At 32.4% G+C, this 23,306-nt stretch overlaps 5 protein-coding genes across 7 annotated transcripts in view; 4 read left to right on the top strand and 1 right to left on the bottom strand.

Annotated features, from left to right (window-relative positions):
- Positions 1-929: 929 nt before the first annotated feature.
- LOC119636414 lies at positions 930-10,259 on the top strand. Its single transcript, XM_038031735.1, has 3 exons — positions 930-2,665; positions 2,735-2,875; positions 8,595-10,259. Exons 1-3 carry the CDS (start codon positions 1,601-1,603, stop codon positions 8,664-8,666), a joined length of 1,278 nt encoding a protein of 425 aa, XP_037887663.1. The 5' UTR covers positions 930-1,600; the 3' UTR covers positions 8,667-10,259.
- LOC119636405 (translocating chain-associated membrane protein 1) lies at positions 4,100-6,076 on the top strand. The gene has a single exon (XM_038031724.1). The coding sequence runs from the start codon at positions 4,682-4,684 to the stop codon at positions 5,780-5,782; it is 1,101 nt and encodes a 366-aa protein (XP_037887652.1). The 5' UTR covers positions 4,100-4,681; the 3' UTR covers positions 5,783-6,076.
- A 490-nt stretch (positions 10,260-10,749) lies between the features above and the next one.
- LOC119644569 (GPN-loop GTPase 1) lies at positions 10,750-14,201 on the bottom strand. Its single transcript, XM_038044162.1, has 4 exons — positions 13,426-14,201; positions 13,129-13,358; positions 12,924-13,062; positions 10,750-12,870 (listed from the first exon to the last, which is right to left on the bottom strand). Exons 1-4 carry the CDS (start codon positions 13,999-14,001, stop codon positions 12,688-12,690), a joined length of 1,128 nt encoding a protein of 375 aa, XP_037900090.1. The 5' UTR covers positions 14,002-14,201; the 3' UTR covers positions 10,750-12,687.
- Positions 14,202-16,398: 2,197 nt separating this feature from the next.
- Positions 16,399-23,306, top strand: part of LOC119631811 — a 20,640-nt gene continuing 13,732 nt past the window's right edge. Inside the window, exons 1-2 of the mRNA XM_038024332.1 lie at positions 16,399-16,532; positions 16,588-16,810. The gene's annotated coding sequence lies outside the window, so the exon portion shown is untranslated. The remainder of the gene's footprint in view (positions 16,533-16,587; positions 16,811-23,306) is intronic.
- Positions 17,589-23,306, top strand: part of LOC119631826 (acid phosphatase type 7) — a 12,257-nt gene continuing 6,539 nt past the window's right edge. For 2 of the 3 annotated variants that reach the window (XM_038024351.1, XM_038024366.1), the window contains exon 1: positions 17,589-17,849. In XM_038024351.1, the coding sequence (XP_037880279.1) occupies positions 17,702-17,849 (148 nt within the window). In that variant the 5' untranslated portion in view covers positions 17,589-17,701. Of the gene's footprint in view, positions 17,850-19,208; positions 19,370-19,428; positions 19,773-19,845; positions 20,405-20,482; positions 20,651-23,306 lie in introns of those variants that run through there. The other variant, XM_038024360.1, reaches the window with a different exon arrangement.

Below are 23,306 nucleotides of genomic sequence, written 5' to 3'. Positions count from 1 at the left end.
CTTCCGGTGTCGAACTATGAACGGAGAATCTTCACAGACACTGTTTCATTAAATTGGTGGGAAATTTTCAAGATAAAAAATTCTAAACGCACTAATCGTTTAGAATGAAATAAAATTATATTATCATTATTATTAATATCATAAAAGTCAAAATTGAATTATTATCATTAACATAAAAAATATTAAAAATTGAAAAGATGTTAGAATTATTATGTATTCACAAAACACAAAATCATTTATTTATATACTTCTTTAATATATTATGTTTTGGTTATACTATTTTCAGATCTTTAAAATTTTTTAAGACTGTATGTATGTGTTTGTTACTTACTTTTCATTTTCATGAGTAAAATTTACTTTCCTGTTAGAATACAGCGATTTTGTAACGATTAAAATCCATTTACAACGGTTGAAACGTATTTGCAACGATTAAACTATCAATTCGTAAAATATTATATTTAAAAAGTATTGCCGTTCGCCTCATCGACATCTTTCTTTTCATTATTTATCCCGAAAAGTACACTTCGTGAGACGTTATTGTCTTGGCAATTCTCTCATGACTTGAAAAAGTGTTGCCTATACTCGTTTTTTTCGTACGTCAGGGGAACGGTGAAAAACCTTTTGAAATCTGCGACGTTGCCAGACTTAAAATAATAAACTGGGGACAAACAAAGTAGAATGAAAACCAACAAAACCAACTGTAAACTGAAAACATTTAAGAGAAATTTCGCAAACGAACTACAGGTCTTTTTTATTGATTTATCAATAAGCACAAAGAAATAAAAACGGATGTAGTGAAAGTGACTCCTTTTCAATGTATACGGAAAGGAAAATAGGATAATTTAAAAAAGAAGCTATTGAAAGAAAAATAAGCAAACATATTAGTTAAAGAAAATTTAATGAAAACAAAAAATTTTCTTGTTAAAAAAAAAAATTGAAAAGTGAACAATGCAAAAAAAAAAGTAATATTCAAAAGATAAAATGAATTTGTCTAAAAATGGCTTAGAATCAGCGCAAAAGTTAAGCGAATATATTTAATAATAAGGTTCAAAAATAGAAAACTAATCAGAACTAGGGGCAATAGAACACAGATCTTATTTATAATTAAGTTCTTTTTATTTGTTTTTTTTTTCTTTTTTTTTCTTTTTTTTTTTTTTTGGCTAAGCGTCTTATTAGAAACATTATGATCAAGGATAGCCAAGCCTACCCTAGTTTTCCAAAGTGTTTTGCAAAAAACGAAAAGAAAAAAGCAGTTACAACAACAAAGAAAAATCTTACTCATGCATGTGTATGATGTGTCTGTGACCGAACACGGAAAACTCATTAAACTTTACGTGCTTTAAAAAACGAAAATATACAAAAAAAAGCACAAATTTTGGTGTTAAATCAATAATAAAAAAGAAAGAAAATAAACAAGTAGAGAACTACATATATATTTAATACCAATCGTATAGAAGCGATTGATTGCTCAGAACTACGATATCAGTAGCATAGAATAGAATTGCACAGAGTATATGAGAACACATATGGTTATAGTTGGATTTAATTTATTAGCAATACGGAAATTTTAAAAGTTTGGATGGGAAAAAACTCGAAAAATATGTATAAGACCATAAGGCACGGCGAGAACAGCCTACAGTACACGATATTACCACAAAATGATGATTTTCGCTTGGAGGGAAAAATTAAATCAGTATCTGGTGGGAAAAAGGCCAGAGCCAAGAAGCCGAAGCGTCGTTCATTTTTCGCCTATTTGGGAGTGATATTCGTGTGCACCGTTATAGTGGGTGCTGTACTAATACCGTTTCTGGTATCAGCAGAATGTCTACCCGATCCAACGCAATGGTTTTTAAAAACTAAGGCAGCATTCACTAAACACTCGTCTACCTCCAATAATTCACATGTTGGGAAAGGCCAGAGCAATAACAACAATCATTTAAGTAATTTCGCCTCGATTAACAAGGGAAATATTATTACCAGTAGTTCTATAAATGTGGGTAAAACTGTAAAAATTATTAATCAGGATGGGATAGAGAAAATTATTTTGAAAGTTAATAAAACCATATTACCGGACAACAACAAAAACTACAATAATAATAACACAGCAACCGATCTACAAAATGAAACAAACAATGGAACTAATAACGAAATTAAAGGAAAAAAGGAATTACCATCATCAATAACGATAACACATTTAGCGAATATCGAACAAGTGGTCAGCACCACAACAAAGACGGCAACCACCCAAGAGATCAGTAGTAAAGAAAATAGCAAAGACATCATCAATGCAAAAGCACAGACAACAACTTCAGCTCATGTCATTCCTGGCAATGCTGAAGGATTCTCGGCTATCATTTCACCCGCAACTGCTACGGTAAATTCATATCAGCTCAAAAATATTCTGTATCCTACCACGGCAGGCGCACGCTCCATACAGGTTCCGCTACTGAAGGGTACCGCGAGAAAACCGGGTATACCGCCCGTTTTAGTGAAAAATTATTCAAAATTATTCCCCACTACTACCGAAAAAGCTAATATAAATCCTGTCCATTCTACGGAAGCGACTTTGAAAATGAATTTACCGGCAAAACGTAACAAAACTACAGCAGATTGGATACAAGATCATTGGCCTTATATAGATCCATCCACGTATTTTCAATGGAATGTAAGCTTTAAGGATGTGAATTTGACAATTATTCTTAATCCTGATAAATATTGTTTTATCTTTTTTAAGGGCTATAAAGCAGAGGATAGTGTTTTATTGCCCGCTCTACTGGGCTTCGCTTTAATTGGAGTCATTTTAATTATAACTGTATGTTTGGTTGCCCGCAACAAACGCACTATCGTTAACAACGTTCGAAAGCGCAATCGCAATGTAAGTAATGCATTTTGGATGCTTTTCAAGTTTTTCTTACAAACTACGGCAACTCTTATTCTAATTAAATAAATTTGCGAGTTGCTTTTAAAGATTCCCAAAAATAGAATTATCCAATTGCCTTCTAAACACCTTCGAATTTTATATGAAACGTAATTGGATAAAAAAAAGTACTTTCTTACTAATCTATTAAGCGTTTCTCCGCGGATTTTATTACATGTCAATATTCCACCTTAGCTCAAAGTATATATAGATCCGGCATCTTGAATCTCGAATATCAGTATCAGAAGCTAAACGTCTCGTAAATAGAAAGATGTCTCATATTTAATTAAAATCTCGATATTAGTTAAAATTTAATTGATTGTCAGATCATTCAGACAGCATTAAACTTTAACTGGAACGGTGAGAATAATGTAATTAATCGAACAGTAGAAGTAATATCTAATCCTCATAACGAAATTGCGAACGTCATTTCCAACTTCACTATATATCATTTTTTGACTTCGCTTATAATATTTGCATTATCCGCATTAAGAAACTCATTAATATAACAAAAATGCAGATATTTTGCGACGTTGTACATGTATCACAAATTTCCATAAATACTTTCGTAACAAGTCCGCGCAAATGTCAATTTTTTTCAATTTCTACTCAACGTAAAATACTTCATATATATGTTAGAACCAGGGTTAAGCAAGAACGCGCAGGACATCAAACTTTAATTTAGAAAGAACTTACACCTAACAAAGGTCTAACAATCTTAGCTTTTACATAATGAATGGAATCGAAATGATTTAACCAATTACTTCGATAAAGTTCACGTGGCCGTCTCCTCTTAACCAATAATATTTATGCTATATTGTCTTGACTTGTTGGGGTTTCCTTACATGAGTTGTGAAATCATTATAAAACTTTTAAACTTCTTAACACTTTTTCATAGATAAATTATCTCCCTTATTTTATATATAGTTTCGTATGTGAAAACCTGCAAATTAATAATTTTTTAAATTTTTTTTATATAAACTTGGAGAAAAAAAAATCATTCTCAAATCAAAGTAAATCCATTAAATCGAATTTATTAAAATATTTTAACCGTCATTTTCCTCATCGTTCAGGGATGAGTTTTAAAAAAAAATACCCAATTATTATTATTTAAAAACATTGGCAACCTTTTTTGACTATTTTACTCTGAATGCTTTTAATTCATTTTAAAAGTACAAAAGTGTTGGTGCGTGCAATAGATCAAATTATCATATCATTGAAATAAATTTTTAAAAAAGAAAAGAAGACGCAGTGAATTCGGAACAAGAATTAAATGTAAACAAAATTAACGGTAAATTTCATTCTACTCGACCGGGCGCAATGTCAAAAAGGAATAAAATAAAAGGAGAGTAAACGCTGAAGATTTAAGAGATGAATACAATGACGTAAATGAGCTTGATTTTGACGAGAGTACGGAAGCAAGAGGATGAGAACTGAGAATTGAGATTCAAGAGAGTCTGCACTTGAACTGTCGTTTTTGCTGCGTGGCAATTTTTCTGGCATATATTTCGCTAATCGCATTTTGACGTGTACGTTGTTTTAGCATTACGACGGACGTTGGTGAGCAGAAAAAAAAAAGAAAAAACTACGACTGCCAACGTTCAAACATAGAGAAAGTGTAGGAATCCATAACACATCAAGTCATTTTCGCAATTTATAAGCTAAGAAAAGGAGTGCAGTGCAATAAGATTTCTTTGGAAAAAGTGTTTTTTTGTATAAAAACTATAACACACAAAAACGGCGACAACGACAACATCGACAGCAATGGCTATTAAACCGGGTATGGGCCGCAAGACAAGTAGTAAAAATCCTCCTATATTATCGCACGAATTTGTTATACAAAATCATGCCGACATTATATCCTGTGTGGCCATGGTTTTCGTTTTATGTCTAATGGATGAATCTACCTCGCCTTTTGCCAGTGCATTTATCTCGCTGCATCATAATGTAACCGGTGAAGAACCAAGTCGTGAACAGCCCATGGGTAAACCATTCACTTATATTGCCGGCATTAAGGATTATTGTGCGATTTTCTTTTACACATTAACCTGCATAATCATGCATGCCATCATCCAAGAATTTATTTTAGATAAAATTTCTAAAAAACTGCATTTATCAAAATACAAGCTGTCGCTATTCAACGAGTCCGGTCAATTGGTGACCTTTTATGTGATGTCGTTCCTATGGGGTGCTAATATCATAATGCGTGAAGGATATTTTACGAAATTCTCATTACTATGGGATGATTTCCCACAGCATCCCATGACATTCTTGCACAAATTCTATTTTATTATACAACTCTCCTATTACCTGCACATGCTACCGGAACTATATTTTCAGAAAGTTAAAAAAGAGGACCAACAACCGAAAATAGTGCATGCGGTATGCGGTTTCTCGGTCATCTGCTTGGCCTACACATTCGGCTTTCAGCGCATCGCATTAGTGCTTTTAACGTTGCATTACTTAAGTGAAATTGTAACTCACATTTTTCAGTTGATTGGCGTGTTTGATCGTGACGAGAAATTGGCAAGTACACGTATAGTGAACAGTGCTGTTTTCGTATTCGTACGCTTTACAACTATGGTCATTGGAGTCTTGACCTTGTATTATGGGGTAGTAGCTACTACGTCTAGTAAATTACGTGGTTTTATGGCATTGATTGGCCTAATGGCCTTGCAAGGCTATTTAATATTTTCATTTATTACCGAGCAATTAAAAGCGAAACGTGAGGCTCAACAATTGGCCAAACAGCAGGCATCACAAAAGAAAACGAAAGCTACCAAGGAGAAAGCGAAACGTAAACGGGAATCTGATCTACCGGAAGCTGATCAATCTCCCAATGCTCCTAAGGCTAAGGTCAAATAAAATCCAATCACTATATTAGCACAACTTTCTCTAAGAGGAGACAACAACAGCAATGGAATGCATTTATATTCTGGCTTTCTTCAACTTCCGAGCCATAATGTTCAAGCTCTTGTTTCTTCTTTCTTTCTTTTCTTGTTTACTGATGATGATGATGATCATGATGCTGTGTTGTCGCGCATATAAAACTTCCGTTCAAATTGATTCTTCTTCACAACATTCTCAACGCTTCCAAGGATTTATTATTAAAATGATTATTTAAAAAACAAACAAAAAAAAAAAATGTAACTGTTTTTTGCTTTTTAAACTATAATTAAGTGTAAAGAAAAATTTTTCTGATTAATGTGTAATTTACATGTTTTTCTTTTTTTTTTTAATAAGCAAAAATATCACAAGAAATATATTTTTTTATATACATACACACAAATAATAACAAAAATAATTACTAAATTCTAGTAAGCGCATAAAACAAAGTGGAAAAAATATAAAACAAAAAACAAATTCCTTAATATATGTTCCAATAAACACACAAACACACACACACACACTGACATTTGGATTCCATAGGTTACACTTTTTGGTAATCGCTTATGTTAGATTTACCGGATATCGTTAGGAAAAACGATCTACGCGTTTTTTTTTCTTTTCTTTATTCGTATCGACATTTATAATAATACTATAGTAACTGAATATATATATGTATATTTTTTTTTATATTAATGTAAAAATTATTCTATGGCACTGCTATAAAATAAGCATTTTTCAAGTGAAACTTGAGCTTTTTTTTTCCATATATATATACGTATATATATATGTATGTATATATGTATACACACATGTATATGTATGTATATATATATATATGTATGTATATATATATATATGTATGTATATATGTATACACACATACATATATATATATATATTAATTTTTTTTTTATATTAAGAGTATGCTGTAAGAAGGGAAATTTTTCACAAAACGAACTATTTTTTAAAAATGGAAGAAAAAATAAAAACCTATTTTTATAAAAGAAGTAATTTGAAATGTTATGATGAGAAAAACGTTTTTTTTTTTTTTTCTTTTTCATCAAAAGTGTTTATACTGTAAATGAAAGGAAAGAAAATATTAGGCATATAACATGCGTCAGTACAGTAAGTAAACTAAATTCAAGTTGAGTATGTTACATACGTTAACAGGAAGTATTTCAATGGGTTTAATTATGTCAATGCAGCGATCCGTCTGTCCACAACCTAATTTGATGAAAGTTTTAAAATCAAAATATTTCGAAATGAATCTTTGATTGCTGCTTTGTGAACGCCTGGCGAATATGGCGATCTAATCGTCAAAAATGCCCAATCAGAATTGATTAAAGTTCTGATTCGACTGATACCAGATATCAGTTTAAACTGAGCGATCGAATTTCAGAACAGCATCGAGGCCAAAATCTCTTCAATAAATTTATATAAACTATTTCCGACAAAATACATAAGAAACAATTAGGCATAAGGTTAAAGGAATACATTCCGTCGTTAAGCAAAGATGCTGTGATGCGATTTTCCAACATGACAACATTCAGCTACATTTGGATAAGACAATAAAGAAGACATTTGTCCATCAGTGCAGCCGCTACATTCTAGCCACATTAGCATATATCTCAATCCATGCGGCCCGTTTACTTCTTTTCGCAGCAGGTCAAAAATATTCGAATACCATAAACATAAGTTATTGCCTCAACGAAATCAACATCTATTGTCTGAAAATTGAGGTCGTAACTCAGCATCAACAAGAATTTGTTTACTAGATTACTGTCGAAAAATTGATCTTTTAAGAAAGGTAAAGCAAACATATTCTTAAATACCCTACACCATCCGACATGTATTAAATTAATGACTTTTCAAAGTAAGACGTTATATGGGAGAGGATCGAAAAGGTACGATCCGAACTATTTGCAATAGCTTCCGTCCTTGAACCAGAACACGGACGTGTACGAAATATTCATCAAAACATCGCAAAAATTTGAGGCCTTTAAGTTGAACAGAACAAACCAACACGGAAGTTATTGCGAATCGATCGATAGATTAAAACGTGGATCCATCTCAAGTCAAGTGGGCGGTTTCGTATAATATTGCAACAATATTTCGTGTGATACTGTTTACACGTATTTATCCGACCGCTGGATAGGCAATCCCCCTGAAGTCTAACTACTATTCATATATGAAAGGGAAAAACATGAATTGTTAATGCATTCCGTGGTCCACTTTTCGTAAAGGTATGTGAACCATGTATGAAAAGAATACCGTTATCGGGAATTCTTGTCGCACGTCCAAATTCTTCAAGTTTCTTTTCGCTCTGGCCGGTCAAATCAGACCGTGTATGGTTACGAAATACTAATAATCTCACGAGTGCAGTGGAACGAATTCTAACCTTTAAAAAAAGTGAACGTCTCATAAAAAATTATGTATCATCGAACCACTAAAGCAAGCGGTACCGATGAACGCCGATGTCGCTGGCTTAGAAGGAAGCAGCCAGTCAAGCGATCGCCAAAACCAACTTAGTTTTTCATTACTAATGAAATTTAGACAATGTTATCTTAAATAAATAAACAATTAAATAGAACTTTGGTCAAGTCATGCCGGCCTTTTAGATTTTAGATTTCACCGAAGCGTCGATGCCGGTTCACCGGTTCAATACATTGCTCTATAGAATATTGCTCTATAGAATTCCAAGCAAAAGGGATATTTTATATTAGTGAGAGAGTTCAAGCGAATATAACTAATTACTTGATTCTTTCTTCATTTTCTATATCTTTTGCAGGATGTCGAAGAACACGGCAACGAGGATAATGCTACACTTTTAACAAACAACAACCTATCTGATGAAGATTAGAATAAAAGTTTCCATAATAGAAACCATTCAAATCCCCATCATTGAATGCAATCCGTAAAACAATTCACCCACAGATAAAATTTCGAAAAACTCTTATTTTTAAGTCAATAAATTTTTAAATTAATGCTTTAAAAAAAAATAATAAAAGAAAATAACAGAGACAAAATGCAGATTTTTTACGGTCCCAAGAGTGTAAACGGAAAATTTTTCTCAACTTGTCAGTCCGCCTATATAAACTTATACACCGATAGCGGTTATTTCAAATAATGCTAGTATATGCTGCTTTCGTATATATATGCAGAAAAAAAATAAATAAAAAAAAAAAACACCTCTTAAAACAAATTGCGAAAAAAAGCTACCTAACCTTCGACCGTAAATTTTCTAATTTAGCGATAAGATCTTATTTAAAGTTAAAGCAAGAAAAAACAAGAAAAAAACCAAGTTATTTTATGTAAACAAAGTTACAGACATTTACAAAACTAAAAAAAAAAAAAAGCGCCTATTTATGAAAACCAAATCGCTCATTAAAAGCAGCTTTAATTAGAAAGCACTAATAAAGAGAATGGAAATGGAAAACTTTAAATAATAATATAATTTGTAGAATATTTATATACTTTAATGGTTTTTAAGTTTTTTTTTTAAATGAAAAAAAAAAAAAAAAATTATTGCAAAAAGAAAGACTGTTTCTTACTAAAAGTATTATTAGTGATTCATGTGTATACATATATATATTTCAAATTGGCGTTTTTATTTTTTTTTTCGTGTAATCGTGTAATGTAAGATTTATACGCGTCCGTCCGTCTGCCCGAAACTTACCATTTATGCTCTTAGTTTTATTTAAGTTCACTAAAACAAAAAAAAGTAAATAAATATATATTACAAAATATATCCGGCGATGGTAATTAATATGTCCATACAATACCGATCGGCTTTTTAATAAAATTACATTTCATCGAATCGTTCTTTTATGCCCTTTTCAAGACCATCAAAAGTTTGGAAAGTCGTAAATCGGAAATCGAAAAGGGGGATTGATCTGATCAACCTAACTTGAAATATGTACGAAAATCTTATTGTCAATAACGTAGACTATAAAACCATTGCAAATACCCATAGCTATGGAATTTGCTAGAATGGCTTCATAAGGCCAACATATCCGCAATGAACTCTTGGAACTCTTTCCCAAAATTTGCGCAAGATTTGAATAAAGCAGAAAACAGATTTATTATTATTATTTTTTTTTTTTTTAATTAAAGCATAATGTACATAAGATAGAGTTATGTATAGAATAGCATTTCGGGCAGATTGCCTCCACGGCATTGCTGACAACTCCAGAATCATTTCGCGTAAATGCGGCTGAATTTCGTTGACGCAACATTGAATCTGCTTCTTCAAAACACGGATGGTTGCGGACTTGTTCTTGGCATAGATCTCTGACAAACCCCCCAAAAAGAATTCCATGAATTATGTATACATATACATATATCGATTTGAGATGATCATTATTCGTTCTATGGCGAATGCTGTATTTTATTTATTTCTTTTTTTAGAAAAAACTATAGCTCAATATAATAATACATGAAATTTAGCTTTCTAAAAACTTTAACTTAATCTTCTTTTCTTTTTTTTCGTCAAATATATATATATTTTTTTGTTAATAATTGTTTTTAAAAGCAAAAGAAATAAGAGAAAAAAACCAAACAAACAAACAAAAATTAAAGTGATCCAATAATCGTTTAACGTACTGCTTTTATTTTATAGCATGGTAAACAACTTAGGGTCGTAATAACCGCATACCAGAGTACTAGAGAAAAAAAAAGAGAGAAAAAATAAAACTATTTTTGTAACAGTGTGATTTGGTAGTGTGTAGCAAAGAGTAGTTAGTACTGTACTAAAAATAAAAACATAACTTAAAAAAAAATAGATTTCTGAGTTAAAAGGTTTTTCCCCTTTGTAATTTAGTTCGGAAGAGATTTTTTTATTTAAAAAAATTTTTTTTTGTTTTGATAATTTTCATAGAAGTCATTTTTTAATATTAGAGAATAAAGTACGCCCGCAAAAAAAATTGCTTTCGATATTTTAAACTAAGTATATATATGTGTGTATTTAATATATGAAAAGCACAATTACTTACTTAAGAAAAAAAAAACTGAAAATATACCAAAAGGCTTATTTCGGTTTAGATCGAATATTTTTTTCTTTATACCCACCACTCGGTTGAATATATTGAAAGAATTTAATTGTCAAACATATATACATTTCATGAAAACTTTAATATTACGCAACATGCAAGAGTATGGCCTATTTTCATTGTAAAATAATACTTTTGCAGCAGCATTGCTCTTCAAAAGCAATAAACTATATACAGCAAATTATATGTATTAGAGATAACATAACCTAAAAGCGTGCGCATAATGTAATAACGCAAACATTAATGAAGATTAACTTTCCAACTTTTGAATTGTAATAAACCGATTTCACTTGTTTCCCCTCTTCATGTAAGATATGATTGGAAATAGGATTTTTATATACTCTAGAGGAAATTTTGAAATTATCGGTATTTTAAAAAACGGTTCGAAAAACGGATGAGACTAAAACGAATATTGACTTCGGTGGACATATCGCCAGTGGTGGGTATTAAACAAACAGAAAGCCAATATTTATATATGTGTTTGCAAACTATAGCTTAAGCAAAGCAGTGATTAAAAAGGAATTTAATGCGAGACATTTTTTCATAAGCCTTTCTTAATATTGCAAGTTACACTTATTAAGTTAAGTGCGTTTTACTAATAAAATACTAAAATGTATTATTAGAAATTCTTGGAATATTTGATAGGAATTTCAAAAAAAAAAACAAAAAATATCCGGCCCAAGTTTTGTGGTTTTATATACAAGCATATTTTACAAATCTAAACAGATAAATTTAAGAGTATAATGTGCTTGACAGCAAAAAATAGCTTGATATTATCTGTTCGAAAGACATTACAAAAACACAGTTTATTTCATCAATTTTTTTATATATATTTTTGTAAATTACTTTTATATAAAAAACATTTTTTTTGTTTTAAACTCTAAAATAAAAATACTCGTCCAGGGCGTGTTCGTTATATTAAGAACTACTCTTTTGAAATTACCGGAAAATGCTGTTTAAAGCAATAACAATATCGCTGGGCTTGTTCTCTTTTGTTTAGAACACCTTCACAAATACGATTGCATTGACTGATATTTTTATTTTTTCTTAAAAGCAAAGAGGATTTTTTGTTTTTAATTTTAAATTCTATATCAACATATTTGGTAAAATTTTTCCATTAAAGTTTGATAGTTTTATTTGATGGAATTATTTCAAAACAAGACATTTACGAGAGAAAGTGTTTGTGAAAAAAGCAGGTTTTAATATTAAACAGCATTGCCAGAAACCACATTTTTTAATTATAAAGGCAGATATATCAACTATTTGACTTATATTAATTTACGATCTTTAAAAATAATTTGCATAAATCGCATAAATATTGAAACAATAATTTTACAAATTTATTTAAAAAGGAAAAAAATACAAAAAAGCCTCTAAATATTTTTTAGCTTGTTAACGCGTATATATATACACATAATAACAACTGCATATAAACACCTAAGAAAAACATAAATGATAAATGGTTAACTAATTTGATAAGAATAATAAATATTTATACAAAAAACAATAGATATACATATATAAAAATTTAGTTTAGCTCAGCTTCTTACGTGAAAAATAATATTTGAAAAAATGCTTATTATATAAACATATTTAATAAATTATTAACGCTACATAATTAGTTTTTAAGCCTTCAAAGCCGTCATGCTGAGGACACTGAGAGAAACTTTTCATTCCATACAAGAAGTATTCATTTACTTTTACTGTAATCCTTAAGAGAAATTCTTACATATAAAAAAATTTGCTTGCAAAATGCCACCAATCACAAGAGAAGCCCAAGTTTATTTAATAAACAATTACATTTATTTAAAAATAAACACTTTTCTGTACGTTTTATTGCTTATCAATGCGACATTGTTTGTTTTTATGCTGTTGTACAAATTGTTGGAAATTTTGTTCTTCGACATGGTCTTCGTTAAAGGTGGGTGCTTCAGCTTCTTCTCCTTCTTCATCTTCAGAACTTTCATTGCCTGGATGTTTTAAATAAATATCACTTAGTTCACGGCCGACAGACACCTAATAAGGAAATGACGACATAATTGCATTTTATAAGTAATCTTCCAGTGTACCTCCTCTATAAATTGTGCCAAGGCAACTTCTTCACCGGAACCTTTGCTTTTAGCTATTGCTTTGAGTTCATCTTCTTTTTGCTTTTTTTGTTCTTTTAACTTTTGCTCGCGTAATTTATTATATTCAGCTTTATAATCACTTAAAACATTAATTTGAAATTAAATGGCATATTAAAAGCAATATTAGGTTTATAAAAATTTTTACCTTTCATATTCTTTAGCCCCTTCGGCTATTAACGCAAAGAAACGTGAAAATCCCACACCAGTTTTGGCTGAAACACCGCAGGTTTTCAAATCTTTGTAAAACTCATCTAAAGTTAATGACATGGTTCTCGTTAAATTGCTTATATAAGTTTGTTCAGATTCTAAAGCTTCTTGAAAAACTTCAAAATCTGTCATCCATTCGACAGCAAAATCATGATCCATAGCATCTATCTAAAATAAGAAGTTAAAATAAAATATTTTATAATTTATACATCTCTATAACTAAGTAGAGTTTTACCTTATTCATGGTCACAATGAAAGGCAATCTTGCTTTGTATAGTATTGAACAAGCATACAACATGTTGGACATAAATGTGGTGGGGCTTACGGAGCGTACCACATCCATTACATATACAACTATCGTAGGAAACATAGTAGCCAAAGCTTCAGTTATTATGGTACCCGATGCGGACCAAGTAAAAACTTCTATTTGTCCAGGAGTATCGATAATACACCATTCATGACCTTGTTGTCCAGCGCGTTTAATTAATTCAATTACTTTTTCAAATTTGGTAGCAAACAAGTTTAGTGATGTAACTATACCGCCATTCGGACCCAGTTTGTATTGCTTCATAACTTCTTTATAGTTGACAGTGTCCCGTATATCAATATTGGCATGATATGGAGTCTCACGACACGCAGGATCTAGATTAATCACGTACGGGTTACGATCCTCAAATGAGATTTGCGTTAGCTTCTGTACGAACGTGGTTTTCCCAGAACCGGCCATACCCAAAACAATCATACATATTGGTGTCGAATATGGACCATTTTGCGTCCCTAAAGGTGACGATGAACTTGCTTCAGCGGCCATATTCTGGAACCTTCTTTTCCAAAATTTGTATTTTTTGGATGTTGAGTTAATATGGACCAATCCAATAAAATTAGTGGCTACTATGTCCAGTTAATAAACAGTAGTAAATATTTTTTTTTTTTTTTTTTGGTATGTTGAACAGAGATGGACTAAGCCAATAGATTTGTGGCTTATATGTCCGTAGTAAATATTAGCACGAAATATATATATAAAACACAACAAAAAAAAAAAAAATGCGGCCGTAATAACTAAAGCCTGTTGAGTAAAATTGTGGATTGTTGAATGGTTGAAAGTGGTGAAAAAAAAACAAGTGTTGACAACTTTGGCTGAAAGAATGTTATGGACAGAAAATATGATTGGAAGTAAAAAAAAAGAACAAAATTTATCATGAATTAAAAAGATAGATTCGCTTTTCTAAGGAAGCAAGTTAGTTCCTTGAGGTGACGTACATTTTTTGCCATCAGAAAAAACAGTAGTTTCTTTAATACCACCCATAATACCATGCCACCACTCAGCTGTAGTTTTACAGAAGTTTTATTCATCTGTTCGCAGTTTTCTGTTAAAATCTAGAGTTTCCACGTAAGTGTATGGTTTTTTGTTGAAGCGCATTTACATTTAAATGAGGTCGAAATATGATTTGCTCTATAAACTATTTTATATGCAAACATGTGTTAAGATATGTTTTTTTTATTCATCATATATCATATAATCATATCATAAAATTAATTAATTAATAGTAAAATTACTATTTGCTAGACGATGGATGGATGGTCTCCTGTTTTAGGCGACAGACTAAGTAATTGTACCCAAATCGCCTGCGAAATGATTTAAAACGTGCAATCATGAACCTCCCTGCTGTCTTTTTGTGAAATGTTTTCGATGGCATTAGCATATCCAGTAAACATAAAAATAAGTTACGTTTGTGTTTGAAAGAATTTTCAAAACGTTGCACTGACGCTAACAAATCCATTAGTCTCTTGACCATGACGGTGATAATCTTTATGAATACAGATAGTAGCGAAATGGATCAGAAGTTGCTTAAATCCTTCAAGTCTTACATCACTAAGTTTAAGTTTACCTGCTTTAGAAATGATACATCGCAAGTCTAAGCGTATAAAATTAATAGAGCAGCAGTTATTAATTGCATGCAATGGCAAAAATTAATCTATCAAGTTCCGCAGAATGCAAATCGTAATTCGAAATCACTGGCCGCTGATATCTTGTTATGGACAACTTAGGGAGCGATCTGTTTGGGCAAGACTAGTTTAAAATGTCGTGTTCACTTGAACTTGAACTACAGGACAGATACCCCATTGTTTCGCAGTTTTCGATACACTTAGGGGACTTACCACAATTGCGCCACCTGCTTTTCTTGGCTTTGCAAAACGTCGACACATGCCTATATCTGCCAACTTAAAGCATTGTTTTAAGGTGGATACAAAGTAATTCACAGGGGGGTCACAAAAGTTAAGCTTGATAGATTTGGGGAGAGCTTTTCCTTTGAAACCAATTTTAATGCTGGTTGTCGCCTTTTTTAGCTGGCCCTGATAGGTACATAAGACACAGCAATTTTGATACTTCAATCTACCTCACATTCGACAGGCACATTACGAATTAATCCGAATCTTTCCGTGAAAGCTTTCGGAATGTACGCTTTCAAGTTTTTCTTGCTATAATCATTATTTTTTCACAATAAGAGCAGAGCTGAACAGTCATTTGGCTCTTAATAGTCTGTAGTTCTTTTAAACCATTAATATTGAAACATTTGAGATAATTCTAAAACAAAAAGATCCGAGTTGATATTCATATGTTGTTTACGTTAAGGAGTACTGTCAGGTTTTAGCTACGATTATTCGAACTAATAACAACAGCCAAAACTGTATAAAGTTTAAGACTACACATTATGTCTCAGTTCCACTAAGTGTCAAATTTAAACTACGTAGGCAAAGCAAGCAAATGCTGAGATCGCAAAATTTTTGAAAAGTAATATTTCCAATTTAAATTGTTATGAGATAAACGCAGAAATTATGTAGGCTGTAGGAAATATTTTCAGATTTGTGAAAACTCTACACTTTGTTGCCATCCTCATTTCGGTTAAGAAATTTATAGCACATACAGGAAATTTATAGCACAACGGTGTGTTGTATTTGCCTAATGGTTGAGTGCCCAACTAACAACTTAAATTGCCAGATCGTTTAATTTGCAAAGCCGCCAACTTTATGTCTCACGTAATCTGTTAAAAGAGCTTTATAACTCATCTGTTAAAATTCATTGCAAAATGCGGTCGGCATTGCAAAGCTTTGCTGTGCCAGTTTTATTTAGAAAACATTTCTCGTCAATCAACTTTTCAATATGTTCCGACAAACGATTACTCTAAATAATTTAAAAAAAAATTAAAAAAGAGGGCAAGATATTAGGATAAAAGTAATTTTCTAAGAAAACGTAAAATAGGAAAGAGAAATAAAATTAAGTCACTTTGCTTTTGGAAGAAAGGTTTTTACTCGTTTAGAAAATTTTGTGATGGACTCATGGTAAAGAGATAAGTTATAGTTTTTTTCTTGTTGTTTACTAATTTTTAATTTTTAGAGTAATTTTAAATGTAAAATCGTAAAAAAAAAAAATTAAATATATGTGCGCATAAAATTCGCGATTAAATATAATTTAACATCAACTAAATGTTTCTAGTGTTGTTTTTACTAATGTTAATATTGGATTGGGTAAGCGCTTGAGTGGAGTTGAGCAGATAAGCATGAGCGATAACTTCTCAGAAGGTGTGTCGCAGTCACACAGTACCACATCAGATAGCTAAGTAAGTAAATGATTTCTCACTTGAATATAAAGCAGTAGAGTTATATGTTTGAAGTCGCCCATCTCCTTGCAAGCAGATAACTAGTCTAGGGAAAAGCTATTGATGAAAAACCTCAAAACACTCCTTTTTTTTTCAATAAACACCACTTCTCAACGTCACGCTGACAGTTCGATTTAAGCGATAAAAAATTTTTACATGCAAGAATTTGCTGAACTTCAAGTGAAAATATTATAATATATAACAATATATAAAGTAACGTACATTATTTTGTATACAAGTCCCGCGACAAAAAATCCACATCCAAATTAAATGAATTCAAATTCCAAAATATTGTTTGTTTTATTTACTTCGCTGGCTTTGCTGCACATTTATTATGGATGCCCCGCAACAATGCCGAGAATAAAACAAGTAAGAGTGAAATAAAATAAAATAAATAACACGCCAGCTGTTTGTTTTGAGCGGAGAATTATGTTCGCTAATGTTTCTCTCTTTTTCAAACTCCTCTCAGCGTAAGACGACATTTTACAATAATAACGCCAGCAAGACCTCAATAGTGCCAAGTAATCAAGTAAATCTCCTCTCACAATACTTGCTGAGAATTGAAAGAGTAATCGACGTATTCTGAGTTAAATTCGGAACGCACAACATTTATATGTGACTTTATATGGAAATGAAAACCACTCTTTTTGAGTGGTTTTCTTCATTAGTTTCTCCTTAGTTTTTTTCAGTTTTCCGTTTCTCTGTAAAAATACTCTTCGATAACATTGGGCGAAGTACGCTTTTAATACTCTTAACTGATAATAAATAACTCGCAGTTTCTTAGTGCACTAGTAGCACAAATAACGCTTTGAATATTGAATATTGAATATCTTGAAGAAATAAAGAAGAAAAATGAATTTGTTTTATTTATTAATGATAACATGTGTTTTGCAAATCATTGCAATATATGAGATCGTCTTGGCAAATGAAATCCAGGATAGTTTGGGAAACTTGACAACAGTACATTATCAACCAGAACAAGTGCATTTATCTTTTGGGGGTAAGTGAAACACAATTGAGAGAAAAGACTTCACTTGTATGAGTTTAAACAAATGTGAAATTTGTTGAAAAATTTTATAAAACGGTGTTCTCATTGCATTTTTGTGGGTGTTTCTTTGATGTTGGATTAATTTTTTTCGTATCCAAGTTCCAAGTCTATTGGCAGACTCTTTATATTTCAATACTAAGCAATTTGTCAATGATATGCAATTATTTTCTTAATATTTACCTGTACAGTGCTACCTTTTTATATTATTGTTACCGTTTATAGACGGATTTTATTGCTATTCGAAACTTGTTTATGTAAGTTTCTTTTCATGACCATGTCATCTTCCAAAAATAAGGCATGTATTGAAGGGATTTATTGTTGTCTTCAAACAATACTTTCATTGCATTGCGTGTGTGAGAATTAATTGAAGCAATATAAATTTATTTTATATGTTTTAATATTCTCAGTTTCCACAATTCAACATTTATAAGCTGTGTTAGGCGATGTGTAGGATCAATTGTTGCAATTCTGATATATTAAATTTAAAATTACTTCCAAAGGCTCTTACATTGCATTAGTTATTATAGTAATTAGTAATTAGATTGGAAGTCTGTTGATCCTGAACCTTGAATATCTTGACAATTATTGGAATCGCATTTAGAAAGTAAGGGCAAAGTGACGGAGTTTCCGATAAACTTAGTAAGTAAGTAGTAAAATTTTATATTGATTGTTCTCCAAATTAAATGCACCTAAAAGAACAATTGAGAAAAGTGATTTGAAATCAAAATAGATTTTCTCTTCTAACGGTGACACGCTATGTGTGCTGATGCGGACTTTATAAGCCATTATAGGAGAATTACGCGCTATATCTAATCATATTAGCGTTTTTTAATCCATTGCGTAATTACATAGCAAGGATGATTATAAATATCGCAGATATATATATATATACTCATTGTAAACGAATCTTAGGAAATATATATTGTATACTTTTCCTCAAGTTTCAGCTCAAGTTGAATATAGAGTTTCGTCTGTTCACTCTACCCTCGCAAGAGGTTAACTTAAAATTGAATGCCGAAGAACTCGTATTGCTATGCCGTAAATTGTATGTAATTAAATAGTAGGCAACGTCGATAAAATCAGTTGGCAAAAGTGATCATTATAAGTAAGAAAACAGATTTTTGTTTGGATTGTATAGAAGTGATACAAATAGAGAGAGAGAGAGAGAGAGAGAGAGAGAGAGAGCAATAATGGAAACCTTTTACTCGCTATAATTTTATATGCAATAATTTCAAGACTTTGTCTACAACATTGAATAAATATTGTTTTCTTTTTCATAATTTTTAAAAACGAATACAAATGCGCATATAGAGCAACCTCATGATATTATTGTAACTTGGTCAACGGTTGACGATCCTGGCGATTCACTAGTGGCATATGGAGAAAATGAAGAATACACACGATTAGCGAGAGGAAGTAGGCAAAGATTTACAGACGGTGGCAGTGAACATAAGTCTCAGTATATACATAGGGTAAAGATGACATTGAAAGTTCTTGAAGACAAAGTTCACTCTTCATGTAATATTATTAGGTTACATTAAATAACTTGAAGCCATCGGCTAAATATATATACAACTGTGGTAGTTCGTTGGGTTGGTCGGCAAAATTTGCATTTCGTACTGTGCCCGAAGGTAGCGGATGGGCACCACATGTGGCTATATTCGGTGATATGGGTAATGAAAATGCTCAATCGTTGACACGCTTACAGCAAGAAAGCCAACGTGGTAGGTATGATGCAATCGTACATGTGGGTGACTTTGCTTATGACATGAATAGCGATAACGGTCGCGTAGGTGATGAATTTATGCGTCAAATTGAAACAATAGCGGCTTATACACCGTATATGGTGTGTCCGGGAAATCATGAAGAAAGATAGTAAGTTCCTTCCCCTAATGTTAATTTATTATCTATAGTCGAAAAAAGTTAATTGAAAATTTTATCCTTCCAGTAATTTCTCACATTATCGCAACCGTTTTAGTATGCCAAACGATTGGGAGAATCTTTTCTATAGTTATAACTTGGGCCCCATACATTTCATAGGAATTTCGACGGAAGTCTATTATTTCTTAAATTATGGCATGAAATCATTGATCTTTCAGTACAATTGGTTAGAGAACGATTTAAAGCAGGCTACTAAGCAAGAAAATCGAGCCAAACAACCTTGGATTATTGTTTACGGCCATCGACCTATGTACTGTAGCAATACCGACAATGACGACTGTACACATTCTGAGACTTTAACACGTGTGGGCTGGCCTTTCCTTCACGCCTTTGGTTTGGAAGATCTCTTCTATAATTATGGGGTCGATGTGGAAATTTGGGCACACGAGCATACATACGAACGCCTATGGCCCATCTACAATTATACCGTAATGAATGGCTCCCAAGCAGAACCTTATCGTAATCCAATGGCGCCAGTGCATATCATAACTGGTTCTGCGGGATGTAAGGAAGGACGTGACAATTTCGTACACAACGCATCATACTGGAGTGCTTTTCGTAGCCAAGTTTGTATAGTTGCAAATATTTGTTTTGTCCTTTAAGAAAGATTTAAAACAAAGACAATTATTTCTGCTTTAAAACAGGATTACGGTTATACACGTCTAAGAGCATATAATGCTACACACTTGCATTTTGAACAAGTTTCTGATGATCAGCACGGTGCAATCATCGACGAGTTTTGGCTTATTAAAGATAAACTTGATACTTACCTTAGCCTATAATTTAATCGCAAAAAGACAACAAGTATTACAGCGCAAACGACATTCAACTAAGCTTTATTTTACTGTTTTATCAAAAAATACTTGTTATTTAACCTATTTGAGGCGGCACATTTTTTCCGAAGGCCATCTTTCTGACCCTAGTTTTGAGTCGGGGTCATTTTAGGTCATTTTATATAAATTTCCAATACCAATTCAATTCCATTCCATATACGATATGCACACCCTTCTTTTGGGCTCGGAAATGTATTGCACACACTACTGAGCAATCCGTCTCGAATGGGCTGTGTTAACTTAGCTATATTATATATTTGAATATTATCTTTATTGTTCGTTTAGTACAAATTTAAAAAAAAAAAATAAATAAATTTTTTTTTGCTTAAGAAGCAAACAATGAAAAATTAATCCGCCTGAGTGACCGAGTGGGCAAGAGTCTCGACTAGCAACTCAGTGATCGTGGGTTCAAATCTCAAGTGCGATGGAGTTTTTAATAAAGCCGAAAGCCTTAGCTACTAGCGCTTTAAGTCTTTACTCTTCAAATTTATTCTCTGGCTAAATTAATAATAATAATAATATGAAAAATAAAATAAAACAAACATCAATTTTAACAGATTTCCGCCTTCATTCAACCTGACGTTTTGTTTTGTATTATGCAAATTTGCGCGCTGGCTTGCTATGCACACTTTTAGGAAACAAATTCCATTATCTGAACCTTTTAACTTGGTAAAGCTAGTTCTGTTCAATTACGTAAATGATTTCATGTTTTGTTCTTACATTTCTTAAAGGGCTTGATAGTTGCGACAAGAGACGACAATGAACTAGGACTGGGTAGAGTTTGGTCGATCACCAATGGACGATTTGATTAAAGCTCTCTTGCAAGAACTAAGGCATATATTCAACACCGGGGACAATCGAGAATTTTTGTGCTTCCAAAAAGTAGTTATAAGAATACATGTATGTAACGTATCCTAAAAGTTGTAGGCAACTATTACTTATATGGAAATATTTTTTATTAACATGATATATACCAGCTTCTACATACATACTTCTACTGTTTAGCCATGGGCGCGGGCATAATTTTGGGATTGAGCATGCAAACGGTTCTTACAAAGAGCGAATATTGTAAACGAATATACGACAACATCGTCATTTTATCTTCCAAAATTATTGCTTTCTCCTATCTATCTATTCGATCAAGCAATGCTTGTGGGAGCGTTCAGCTTCCCCTCTTCACTTCTGTGAGTCTGTGGATCAAATTAATCTACCTCATAGGTAGACACAAAATGTCTTTGGTGCTAGCGTTAGTTGCCAAATAACTGAAATGTTCGTAACGACTTTAATACAATGACATGTCTGCCATCAGAGCTTATCCAATAAAAAACTTAGAATGTGGAGAAATGAAACCGTATATTAACTTTACATATACTTTTACAAATAACGTCGAGGATCTCACATTAGTAAGCCTTATCTCTGAAGTAATATAAATACTTTGCGGTTAGCTTTTTAATATTACGGGTTCCTCCGCTAATCATCTGGCCAAGCGTAACGTTTTTTGATTAGAGCACTATTCATCTGCATCACATTGTCGTCATGGTTACAACAAGCAACCATGTAAAAGACATGTTGCGTAGCATTAATCTTGGAAATCTTAGCATAAATCAAAGTTTCGGTTACAAGGCTTGCAAAATACTTATTGGCTTCGCTATCCCAGTACGAGCGACGGGGTTTAACATACGATAAACTACCACGCAACGCCAGAGCCGGCAACTTACAAAAATCAAAAGTCAAGTATTTAATTTCGTCGGCATCAACTTCATAAACAGTACCATAGTCCACAAAAGATACCGTGACTTTATTTTTGACGGGGTATCGTGTAATCATTGCCCTGTGCCAAATATTCCGAAACAATGCAGCACACAATTGCCCTGGCTTCAAATAATCGATCGGCACGCGCATTTCATTTTTGTTTACCTTCTTATACCATTCCCCCATGTTGTCCATTAACGTGTCCAAACAATGTGTATCTTCATATATATGAAACCAGAACTTGTATGGACTATGTATTTCTGTTATGATTATCACTAAACGTGTACCGACGTCAACACGTTGAAATGTCATATTAGGCGGTAGTTGGCCGACATATTGTGTCGAGGATATGGGAAAATCCAAGCAGAAGAAAATACCATTTCTGGCGCATTTAGGTATCGCTTTGTTTAAATCGTTCATCATATAGTTAGTTTCTTGTACACCGGTTACAGGCCGCAATTTTGATGTTGGTTTATTTGAGGTTATTTGATGTTCATTATTTTCATGATGATTTCGTGGTGGTTTTATTCCTTGTTGCCCAACAACTGTGTTTGAAGTTGACAAAGCATGAGCTTTCGGATTAATCTTTGGTGCGCTGATATTTGTGTGAGTGATATTCGCAGTCTTACATCCTATTTGGCATCTTTTGTCTAACAGTTTTCCAGATTCTTCGAATATTTCTTCAGTAATGTTGTAGTCCGTCCCGCTCTTTGTCTCTTCATTTGTTTTTTGCCCTTTTGCCAGCGATGGAACATTTCGCATTGTAAGGACACGTGTAATGCAATTGCGGTCAACATTTTTAAAAAATGGATTCTCTTGATTTTCTTCAGGCTGCATAGATTGACCTCCTTCAATATTCTCATCGTTAACAAGGGGTTTCTCG

Source organism: Glossina fuscipes, unplaced genomic scaffold, assembly GCF_014805625.2.
Source record: "Glossina fuscipes isolate IAEA_lab_2018 unplaced genomic scaffold, Yale_Gfus_2 0, whole genome shotgun sequence".
In the NCBI taxonomy this organism is placed as follows: domain Eukaryota; kingdom Metazoa; phylum Arthropoda; class Insecta; order Diptera; family Glossinidae; genus Glossina; species Glossina fuscipes.
Note: the sequence above shows the minus strand (reverse complement) of the source record. Positions and strands in the feature narration are given on the sequence as shown.